Raw genomic sequence first — 12,563 nt, 5'->3', positions numbered from 1 at the left:
TAACATGTAAGGAACTGAAATGGTGTGCCATACATTTCTAGCCCCTCAGACATTGTTTTTTAGCAGGAGGCCTTTCAGCTTAGCTTGCCAGGCCACACCCAACAGCAGCACAATGTGTTGCTCCTCAGTCCCAATAAAGTCATGTTATGTTTGTTTGTTGTTTTTGTCTCCTTGTCTGACTGTCTGTTCCTCCATTCAATCTGATGCACTGCACGTTGGGTATCTGCCAGACCCCCTGTAGATAGAAATGTTTGCCTGTTGGTCCTGTATGTTCCAAGGGTCACTTTTAATGCATGCACCATAAATGATGCTCAGTGCCCCCTTAGTCTGGCTGCCGGCAGCTCGCGGCTACCCTGGTGTGCTTCTAGAGGTTTGGCCAACCTGTGCCTATTCTTAGGCACATCTAAGGCAAGGCCATGCAATCTGCTGCTCCTCCTCCGCTCGGTTTAACCTAACATTTCTGTGCACACCTACACCTGCGGGTCAGCCCTGGTGTAGATTTCTGTACCACCCCTGTCTCATACCAGACCACTGTAGTTCCAACTCCAGATCTTGATACACACTGCAGCACTCTCTGAACTAGCAGGATACCACCTTACAGCATTCTCTTCACATGCACTAGATCTCACCTTCTGACAACATATTTCAATTTTCCCAGCATTAGCATCTCACCTGATTACCCCATACTGTAGCATTTCTTTCACTGGCACTAGAACTTCTTGTGGATTCCATACTGCAGCTTTTTTGGCACCAGTGTCTCACCTGTTGTCACTCATTAAACACCTGATGATGCCATACTGCAGCATTCCCTGCATAGTGTCTCACAAGTGGATGCTGTGCTACAACATTCCCTGCACTAGTATTGCAGCTGCTGGCATCATACTTCCGAACTCCCTGCACTAGAGAAGACCTGCTGACATCATACTGCAGCATTCCCTTCACTAGTGTTCCACTTGCTGGCACCATACTGCAGCTTCTCCTGCACTAGTGTCTCACCTGCTGACACCATACCTCGGCATTCCCTCACCACCATCACAACTGCTGACATCATGCTGCTGTGTTTCCTGCACTAGCCTTGTACTTTCTGAGATCATACTGCAAGATTTCCTCACTAGTGTTGTACCCCCTGACAGCATACTGCAGCTTTCCCTGCACCTGCTGACCTTCCTGCACTAGCCTCACACCACCTTATATAATACTGCAGAATATTCTCACCAGCCTTGCGACTGCTGGCATCACACTGCAGCTTTCACCAACGTCACACCTGCTGACAACATTTAGCAGCATTCCCTACGCTAGCATTCCACAGCTGACATCATACTTTATCATTCCCTACATGAGCATCTCACCTGCTGATGTCAAACTGCAGCATTTCCTGTACTGGTGCTGCACCTGCTGACATCATACTGCAGCTTTTCCTGCACTACTGCTGCCCCTTTTGACATCATACTGCAGCCATCACTGCACTAGCATTGCACCTGCTGGCATCGTACTTCAGAATTCTCTGACCAGCATCGCACCTGCATTCCCTGCACTAGCATTGTACCTGCTGACATCATACTGCAGGATTCCCTGAGCTAGAGTCTTACCTGATGACATCACACTTCTGCATTACCTACACTAGTGTCTCACCTGATGACAATATACTTGAGCATTCTTTGTATTAGCGTTGCACCTGCTGACAGCATACATCAGGTTTCCATGTACCAGCACCTCACGTGATGACATCATACTTTAGCATTCCCTACACTAGCATCACACCCGCTGGCATCATACTTCAGCATTCCCTGCACTAAAGTCTCACCTGCTGATGCCAAAATGTAGCATTCCTTGCAGTAGACCCTCACCTGCTGATGCCATATTGCAGCATTGCCTCCTTTAGCATTGCACCTGCTGACATCATACTGCAGCTGTCTCTGCAATAGTGTCTCACTTGCCACCAAACACATGCAGCCACTGGATCCGGTTTCTCCAGAGTTCTTTCTTCTCTGCCCAGGATGGCATTGAAGATGCACATTGCAATAAACAGAAAGACTGGAGGTGGGAGGGTAAGTGTGCAACAAAAGTGATCCACACGCCTTTTGCGTTATACACCAATTGCAATGTCGGTGCCACATACCAGGTCTGGAAAGATTATTGTGCGCAACATGGACTTACTAGTGAACTGACACTCCGCATCATCGGTTTTACAACTGTGCATGAAATGTCTTGTAGTGAGGACAGATTTCATAGCTCTTTCCTTCCTCTGCAAACACATGTTCCTTTGACCCATTCTACATCCATAGTGCTCTAATTCAGTCTTACCACTTCCCTTGCCAGGAGGAAGCAGGAGGCCTCAGGGATGGACTGCAGCCATATATTTTAGCTCAATGGAGGGTAGTTTGTGCACCATGCTGGGATAAATGATGAAGGAGACACAGCGTACCTGTGGGTGATAACGTGCGGGACTCGAGGCTCTTGTCCGAGGTTTGCTCTCTCCCCTTCTCAGGGACCACCGCTGACTTCCATCACCGCTTGCGCGGTCAGCGAGGGGCAACTCGGTTCTCCTGTGCTCTGAGGAGGGGCTGCTATCCAGAAACATCGAGGAGTTCACGGGAGGCGGAGCAAGTGGAGCAGCGTCAGTGACTACATTGACCAGGAGACTCAGCGCATCGCCAGCAATTGCCGCCGCGCCCCCTGGACACCAGGCCCCCCGCCCGGCCAGGTGCTAAAGACCGGCGTTTACTGGCAATCAAGCGGGACAGCGTACCTGTGGGTGATAACGTGCGGGACTCGAGGCTCTTGTCCGAGGTTTGCTCTCTCCCCTTCTCAGGGACTACAGCTGACTTCCATCACCGCTCGCCGCACCCGCTTCGCGGGTGCCGCTTCGAGCGGTCAGCGAGGGGCAACTCGGTTCTCCTGTGCTCTGAGGAGGGGCTGCTATCCAGAAACATCGAGGAGCTCACGGGAGGCGGAGCAAGTGGAGCAGCGTCAGTGACTACATTGACCAGGAGGCTCAGCGCATCGCCAGCAATTGCCGCCGCGCCCCCTGGACACCACGCCCCCCGCCCGCAACGCCCCTTTATCAAGGATTAGCAGCCGTGTAGCGGGACGCGAGCGGGACGCGAGCGGGACGCCGAGCGAAGCCCGGGCAAAGGGCGGGCCCTCTGTGGCCCTCAGAGGCCGGAGGAGGCTGGACTGGGCCAGATATTCTGGTCCTATTGAACTGACCCTGACTTGTTTAAATATCAAGTGAGACTTTTCTATCTTTGTAATTATTGTGTTCACATTGCCATATACCTTGATTTACGTTTTGCCCTATCCGTGACACAGGATGTCGAAATCCAAAAACGACAAACCTGCCACTGGCCTTAGTTCCATAGATAACTATATGGTCAGAAAGGTTTCCCAGATTAATAGTGAACGACGAGCATCGCTGGGGAAGGGGAGTACTGTAATTTGTTTGGATGAGCCGACGCAGGTCGTGGGGGATGTTGTGATGGAAGCTAACTGCGATGGTTTAGTCGGTAAAGAGCCCCCAACACCCATTGTGGTTAGGGCGGAGGTATATTCAGATCATCATGATGTATCTAGCGAAGAGCGGGAGGAAGTTCCATCTAGCACAAGTCCGGTAAGGACCTGCAGGAAAGCATTGACAAAAAGGGGGGGGAAGCAGAATAAGAAAGGAGGTGTCGTAGAACCCAAATCTAATATTGGCCTAGGGATTAATCCCTTTGTATTCACGGGGAATAAGGAAGGTAGCTCTAATTTAAACATAAATATTGAACAGTTTACCACTCTTATTAAAAACTTGGAGTCTAAACTGGAGGCAAAGTTAGAGGAGGCACTCAGACCACTGGTTGCCAAGATAGACACCCTGGTCACGGAGGTGGCTAGGCTTGGTGGCCTCGTCTCTCCCCAACAAAGGGTAACGACATGTATAAGGGCCAAAACGGGGGAAGGAAGGCAGGTAGCGGTAGTGCAAGGTAAAAACCAGCAGAATACCAGCAACGCTGTGGTAGTGGCCAGCACCGCGAGTAGTAGGCCTTCAATAACACCATTTACCTCAGTTCAACCGGAAACTTCAAACCTGCAGTTGCAAACCAATCCAACTGTATGTAACAGAGCGGATCTTAGACCCCAAAGAAGTAACCGCTATCTTAATCTACCACCGGACTGTGCACCATTTGTGGTGGTTTTGACCAATGTTCCACCTGTTGGTACCCATCCTGCTTCACCTCATGGTGAGTCGCACACCTCACTCAAAAATAAAACAGTGTCCTGGTAAATAAAAACTGTGGTTTTCCGATTGGATACTTAGACCAGGTAATGGCGGTAAGGAGGGTGAATTGGGTGGTACCGTCTAAAAAAGCAGGCAGTGGAGATTGTATTGTGGTGAACTTCAAACATCCTCAACATGTGGCCACGGTACTCCTAAGAGCATCTTCTTTAATATATAATGAGGGTAGTATATGTTTACGCCCGCTAGGGTATTTCTACGCACATTTGTGCAATAATCCCCCACAACAAAGGCTTGCGACACCCTTGTGCGATATTCAGAACCCAGTTAATGACATGCGTTTTATGTATAACATTGGTAATTCGTGTGGACCTGGAAATGTTGGTAATACATACAGTAGATCTAACCTTACTGATCATTATCAGCAGGGATTTAATGTCAACACACAGAACAGGTATGAGCCTCTATCTGGCCTGGAGATGTGTGATTGACATGAGATATCTGTGGGCCAGGGCACGATAATCTCAGATGGTCTAGTACCCACTATGAACTCACAGGATAAAAGTGGACGTAGGAATGTTGTTTCATGGAATGTTGCGGGGTTGGCTGCAAAAATGGCAGATGTAAACTGGCTCACTTATATCAAACAATTTAAGGTTATTTGTCTCCAAGAAACATGGTTGGTAGAGTGTGATCTGTTCTTAGAAGGGTACAAGGCGTTCTATGTACCTGCTACACCATCAATTAGAGGCAGGCCAAAGGGTGGCTTGGTGACTTTTGTTTCTATTCTGGTCACCTCGAAAATTCACAGAATTGATGTATATCAACCAGGTGTGCAGGGTGTTGTCCTAAATGGTAAAAATAGTAGGGTTGGTCTGGTGAATTTTTATAATGCTATTAATGATACCACAGCATCTAACCAACTACTTGTACTTCATGCTTTTATTACTACTTCTATGAAGGATTTTAGCCATAACCTAATGATTATGGGAGATTTCAATGTGCATTTGTGTGGCGACCCGCTTAAGAAATGCATAATGGATTTGCATTGTGAACATATTGATGGTTTACATTTGGAACACACAGTGGATGGGGAACTGTGTAACGCTTTACTAGACAATTTGGATCTCTCATTGGCTGTGACACTCAGGGATCCCCTAAGAAGTTTTGAAACTCCTACATTTAAGGGGCACGGCAGGGGCACATTTATTGACCATATGTTACTATCACGGACTATGTTGCCCTTCCTGGAATCTTTCGATATTGATAAAAGCGAATTTAGTGATCACAACCCTCTTGTAATTTATTTGAAGGGATTGGGGATCTCCAATGAAAAGCAGATACGTAGTGCAGGGAGGTTGAATACTACAGATGGGAGGCGGCGACTTAAATGGTCAATGGTTACCCCGGATCTTCTGTATAAAAATATTGAGGAAAATTTTACAGAGGATATTGTTAACTGTACTCGGAAGGGGGCAGAGCCACGAGAGGTTTTAATTGCCTACCAAGACCTGTCGAGGAAGGTGTCAGACTTGCGTATGGTCCCAGTTAAAAAGAGTTTGGAGAAAGGTGGGCCAAGGTGGTTTAACCATGATTGCTCCAAAGCTGCCCGCAATCTTAGGCTAGCCTTGTCAGCTTCCCCGAGAATCCAGGAGAATATTAGAGCATGTCATAAAGAATATAAGTCTGTTCTTAAAACCCATAAGGCAGCCTTAAGTATTTTAAATTTAGTTTTCTTAAAATAACTGGGTTCTATTGTTTTAACCAAACATTCCCTAGCCTCATCCCCTAGCCCAAATTCATAAATTGATGGACTGTGGCAGGGCAAAATGTTGGCCCTGTCCCCAACTACCAGGGGACTGATAAATTGCAGGACCGCTGCCCAATAATACAACATATAGTATGGCATACCCCAGCCACCACGATCTTTTGGCAGCAGCATCTGTTTATAGGCCCTTCTCTGCCGACTATATCCCCACAGGAATCTAGAGCTAAACCTCTCGTACCTCTTAAAACATGACACTGATAATTCGAGTGGGATTGTTACAAATATGTATTAAAACTTAGGTAATACCATAATTTTTAATACATTTGATCTACCATGAAGAGATAAATATAGGTGATTAAGTCTCTCCAATGTTGAATTCACCCTATGAGCACAGGGTTCATATTTAACTCTTGGATCTTACTAACTGGCAAAGAGATTTTAATTCCCAAATATGTAACTTCTGGAACAGTTACTATATTTTCAGGAGGTTCCCGGCCAATATAGAGCACCTGTGTTTTGGAAATGATTAATTTATACCCAGAGAAGCGCCCAAACTGAAATGCCAATTTATCTATTGCTGGTACTGCGGTGACAATATCTCTAGTAACAACAACAATGTCATTAGCATATGCCTTATTTTAGCTCTTTCAATGCACTTGATTGCTTTTAATCATGGCCAAATGTCACTTTAAGTTTCACTCATGGGTAGTTGAGTTTTACTCATAAGGTAGTTGTAACAAGGGAAATGTAAATCAGTATAAATCATGATCTTCTACTGTTGCACTCACTTGCTATGGCCAAAGCTCACACTGGCTGCTAGGGGGTCATCTGCCAGCCCCTGTTTCGACAGTATTTTTCCTGACACATTTGTTACTTGCATCTTGGAATGACATCATTTCATATTTCTATTTACATGACTCTTCAGATCGAAGTTGTTCTGGACTTCCGGCCAGAATCAAAAGTTCAGTGTTGTCCTTTTATTTATGCCTGAGGCAAAGCTGCTGCCTGTCAGTCACCGAGAGTGAACATACCCTGTGGAAGCTTCTGTTCTGGACATGGACTGCGCTGCAGTTCTCAGTTGCCTTTGGAAGTGCTCCATCAAGTTTTTCTGGTTTCTGGATATTCTGGATAGGATGCTTCCACCAGGAGACTTCTGAAATCTTAAAGCTGGCACTGCAAGTAAACAGATTATTTTCTTGTATGCTTTCCAAGGGCTAGTTGCCCATCCACACCTTGGCTCCCCATCTCCTACGTTGATTTAAGGTTTGATAAGTACTCTTCCATCTCCTTCGCTGATTGGGTCTCTTCTGTCTATAGGTAGTCCATAGGGTTGTTCGCCCTGTTAATGTTCCTTTGACACTCCCAAGCAGTGTTGGATGTTATCAGATCCCAATGAGGTTCATGACGGATTGACCTATCTACCAGTGGCAGTTGGCAGGGAGCGGGGTGGCGGGGAAGGGGGACAACATTTTTTTTAAAAGGAACACTTACCTTTTGCTGGCCACTGTCTCTCCTCAACTTTGGTCCCTTCTCACACCGCTGTCTCTCCTCAGCTTCGGTTATGGAAACAGGAAGCACTCAGGCTCCCTCCCTTAAGCCAAACACAGCGCTGCAATGCTGCGTTGTGATTGGTCTGAGCGCCGTGGTTTGACACTCAGATGGGGACAGGGAGCTTGTGCATGTTCATCACCAGGCTCTGCATTACAGCCTGGTGGGGAACATACGAAGAGCACATGACTGTTTGGCTGGACCAATGTCACCCCTAGTGCTAACATGTAAGGAACTGAAATGGTGTGCCATACATTTCTAGCCCCTCAGACATTGTTTTTTAGCAGGAGGCCTTTCAGCTTAGCTTGCCAGGCCACACCCAACAGCAGCACAATGTGTTGCTCCTCAGTCCCAATAAAGTCATGTTATGTTTGTTTGTTGTTTTTGTCTCCTTGTCTGACTGTCTGTTCCTCCATTCAATCTAATGCACTGCACGTTGGGTATCTGCCAGACCCCCTGTAGATAGAAATGTTTGCCTGTTGGTCCTGTATGTTCCAAGGGTCACTTTTAATGCATGCACCATAAATGATGCTCAGTGCCCCCTTAGTCTGGCTGCCGGCAGCTCGCGGCTACCCTGGTGTGCTTCTAGAGGTTTGGCCAACCTGTGCCTATTCTTAGGCACATCTAAGGCAAGGCCATGCAATCTGCTGCTCCTCCTCCGCTCGGTTTAACCTAACATTTCTGTGCACACCTACACCTGCGGGTCAGCCCTGGTGTAGATTTCTGTACCACCCCTGTCTCATACCAGACCACTGTAGTTCCAACTCCAGATCTTAATACACACTGCAGCACTCTCTGAACTAGCAGGATACCACCTTACAGCATTCTCTTCACATGCACTAGATCTCACCTTCTGACAACATATTTCAATTTTCCCAGCATTAGCATCTCACCTGATTACCCCATACTGTAGCATTTCTTTCACTGGCACTAGAACTTCTTGTGGATTCCATACTGCAGCTTTTTTGGCACCAGTGTCTCACCTGTTGTCACTCATTAAACACCTGATGATGCCATACTGCAGCATTCCCTGCATAGTGTCTCACAAGTGGATGCTGTGCTACAACATTCCTGCACTAGTATTGCAGCTGCTGGCATCATACTTCCGAACTCCCTGCACTAGAGAAGACCTGCTGACATCATACTGCAGCATTCCCTTCACTAGTGTTCCACTTGCTGGCACCATACTGCAGCTTCTCCTGCACTAGTGTCTCACCTGCTGACACCATACCTCGGCATTCCCTCACCACCATCACAACTGCTGACATCATGCTGCTGTGTTTCCTGCACTAGCCTTGTACTTTCTGAGATCATACTGCAAGATTTCCTCACTAGTGTTGTACCCCCTGACCGCATACTGCAGCTTTCCCTGCACCTGCTGACCTTCCTGCACTAGCCTCACACCACCTTATATAATACTGCAGAATATTCTCACCAGCCTTGCGACTGCTGGCATCACACTGCAGCTTTCACCAACGTCACACCTGCTGACAACATTTAGCAGCATTCCCTACGCTAGCATTCCACAGCTGACATCATACTTTATCATTCCCTACATGAGCATCTCACCTGCTGATGTCAAACTGCAGCATTTCCTGTACTGGTGCTGCACCTGCTGACATCATACTGCAGCTTTTCCTGCACTACTGCTGCCCCTTTTGACATCATACTGCAGCCATCACTGCACTAGCATTGCACCTGCTGGCATCGTACTTCAGAATTCTCTGACCAGCATCGCACCTGCATTCCCTGCACTAGCATTGTACCTGCTGACATCATACTGCAGGAGTCCCTGAGCTAGAGTCTTACCTGATGACATCACACTTCTGCATTACCTACACTAGTGTCTCACCTGATGACAATATACTTGAGCATTCTTTGTATTAGCGTTGCACCTGCTGACAGCATACATCAGGTTTCCATGTACCAGCACCTCACGTGATGACATCATACTTTAGCATTCCATACACTAGCATCACACCCGCTGGCATCATACTTCAGCATTCCCTGCACTAAAGTCTCACCTGCTGATGCCAAAATGTAGCATTCCTTGCAGTAGACCCTCACCTGCTGATGCCATATTGCAGCATTGCCTCCTTTAGCATTGCACCTGCTGACATCATACTGCAGCTGTCTCTGCAATAGTGTCTCACTTGCCACCAAACACATGCAGCCACTGGATCCGGTTTCTCCAGAGTTCTTTCTTCTCTGCCCAGGATGGCATTGAAGATGCACATTGCAATAAACAGAAAGACTGGAGGTGGGAGGGTAAGTGTGCAACAAAAGTGATCCACACGCCTTTTGCGTTATACACCAATTGCAATGTCGGTGCCACATACCAGGTCTGGAAAGATTATTGTGCGCAACATGGACTTACTAGTGAACTGACACTCCGCATCATCGGTTTTACAACTGTGCATGAAATGTCTTGTAGTGAGGACAGATTTCATAGCTCTTTCCTTCCTCTGCAAACACATGTTCCTTTGACCCATTCTACATCCATAGTGCTCTAATTCAGTCTTACCACTTCCCTTGCCAGGAGGAAGCAGGAGGCCTCAGGGATGGACTGCAGCCATATATTTTAGCTCAATGGAGGGTAGTTTGTGCACCATGCTGGGATAAATGATGAAGGAGACACAGCGTACCTGTGGGTGATAACGTGCGGGACTCGAGGCTCTTGTCCGAGGTTTGCTCTCTCCCCTTCTCAGGGACTACCGCTGACTTCCATCACCGCTTGCGCGGTAAGCGAGGGGCAACTCGGTTCTCCTGTGCTCTGAGGAGGGGCTGCTATCCAGAAACATCGAGGAGCTCACGGGAGGCGGAGCAAGTGGAGCAGCGTCAGTGACTACATTGACCAGGAGACTCAGCGCATCGCCAGCAATTGCCGCCGCGCCCCCTGGACACCAGGCCCCCCGCCCGGCCAGGTGCTAAAGACCGGCGTTTACTGGCAATCAAGCGGGACAGCGTACCTGTGGGTGATAACGTGCGGGACTCGAGGCTCTTGTCCGAGGTTTGCTCTCTCCCCTTCTCAGGGACTACAGCTGACTTCCATCACCGCTCGCCGCACCCGCTTCGCGGGTGCCGCTTCGAGCGGTCAGCGAGGGGCAACTCGGTTCTCCTGTGCTCTGAGGAGGGGCTGCTATCCAGAAACATCGAGGAGCTCACGGGAGGCGGAGCAAGTGGAGCAGCGTCAGTGACTACATTGACCAGGAGGCTCAGCGCATCGCCAGCAATTGCCGCCGCGCCCCCTGGACACCACTCCCCCCGCCCGCAACGCCCCTTTATCAAGGAATAGCAGCCGTGTAGCGGGACGCGAGCGGGACGCGAGCGGGACGCCGAGCGAAGCCCGGGCAAAGGGCGGGCCCTCTGTGGCCCTCAGAGGCCGGAGGAGGCTGGACTGGGCCAGATATTCTGGTCCTATTGAACTGACCCTGACTTGTTTAAATATCAAGTGAGACTTTTCTATCTTTGTAATTATTGTGTTCACATTGCCATATACCTTGATTTACGTTTTGCCCTATCCGTGACACAGGATGTCGAAATCCAAAAACGACAAACCTGCCACTGGCCTTAGTTCCATAGATAACTATATGGTCAGAAAGGTTTCCCAGATTAATAGTGAACGACGAGCATCGCTGGGGAAGGGGAGTACTGTAATTTGTTTGGATGAGCCGACGCAGGTCGTGGGGGATGTTGTGATGGAAGCTAACTGCGATGGTTTAGTCGGTAAAGAGCCCCCAACACCCATTGTGGTTAGGGCGGAGGTATATTCAGATCATCATGATGTATCTAGCGAAGAGCGGGAGGAAGTTCCATCTAGCACAAGTCCGGTAAGGACCTGCAGGAAAGCATTGACAAAAAGGGGGGGGAAGCAGAATAAGAAAGGAGGTGTCGTAGAACCCAAATCTAATATTGGCCTAGGGATTAATCCCTTTGTATTCACGGGGAATAAGGAAGGTAGCTCTAATTTAAACATAAATATTGAACAGTTTACCACTCTTATTAAAAACTTGGAGTCTAAACTGGATGCAAAGTTAGAGGAGGCACTCAGACCACTGGTTGCCAAGATGGACACCCTGGTCACGGAGGTGGCTAGGCTTGGTGGCCTTGTCTCTCCCCAACAAAGGGTAACGACATGTATAAGGGCCAAAACGGGGGAAGGAAGGCAGGTAGCGGTAGTGCAAGGTAAAAACCAGCAGAATACCAGCAACGCTGTGGTAGTGGCCAGCACCGCGAGTAGTAGGCCTTCAATAACACCATTTACCCCAGTTCAACCGGAAACTTCAAACCTGCAGTTGCAAACCAATCCAACTGTATGTAACAGAGCGGATCTTAGACCCCAAAGAAGTAACCGCTATCTTAATCTACCACCGGACTGTGCACCATTTGTGGTGGTTTTGACCAATGTTCCACCTGTTGGTACCCATCCTGCTTCACCTCATGGTGAGTCGCACACCTCACTCAAAAATAAAACAGTGTCCTGGTAAATAAAAACTGTGGTTTTCCGATTGGATACTTAGACCAGGTAATGGCGGTAAGGAGGGTGAATTGGGTGGTACCGTCTAAAAAAGCAGGCAGTGGAGATTGTATTGTGGTGAACTTCAAACATCCTCAACATGTGGCCACGGTACTCCTAGGAGCATCTTCTTTAATATATAATGAGGGTAGTATATGTTTACGCCCGCTAGGGTATTTCTACGCACATTTGTGCAATAATCCCCCACAACAAAGGCTTGCGACACCCTTGTGCGATATTCAGAACCCAGTTAATGACATGCGTTTTATGTATAACATTGGTAATTCGTGTGGACCTGGAAATGTTGGTAATACATACAGTAGATCTAACCTTACTGATCATTATCAGCAGGGATTTAATGTCAACACACATAACAGGTATGAGCCTCTATCTGGCCTGGAGATGTGTGATTGACATGAGATATCTGTGGGCCAGGGCACGATAATCTCAGATGGTCTAGTACCCACTATGAACTCACAGGATAAAAGTGGACGTAGGAATGTTGTTTCATG

General features: G+C 47.9%; 1 protein-coding gene across 1 annotated transcript in view; it reads left to right on the top strand.

The window, feature by feature from the left end:
- The window catches only part of LOC144762990 (uncharacterized), a 318,770-nt gene extending 310,027 nt beyond the window's left edge, over nucleotides 1-8,743 (top strand). Inside the window, exon 16 of the mRNA XM_078648303.1 lies at nucleotides 8,415-8,743. Coding sequence (XP_078504429.1) covers nucleotides 8,415-8,743 — 329 coding nt within the window. The remainder of the gene's footprint in view (nucleotides 1-8,414) is intronic.
- The last annotated feature ends 3,820 nt before the right edge of the window (nucleotides 8,744-12,563 follow it).

This window comes from Lissotriton helveticus, chromosome 6 (genome assembly GCF_964261635.1).
Source record: "Lissotriton helveticus chromosome 6, aLisHel1.1, whole genome shotgun sequence".
In the NCBI taxonomy this organism is placed as follows: Eukaryota; Metazoa; Chordata; class Amphibia; order Caudata; family Salamandridae; genus Lissotriton; species Lissotriton helveticus.
This window is presented reverse-complemented; position numbering and strand designations above follow the sequence as displayed.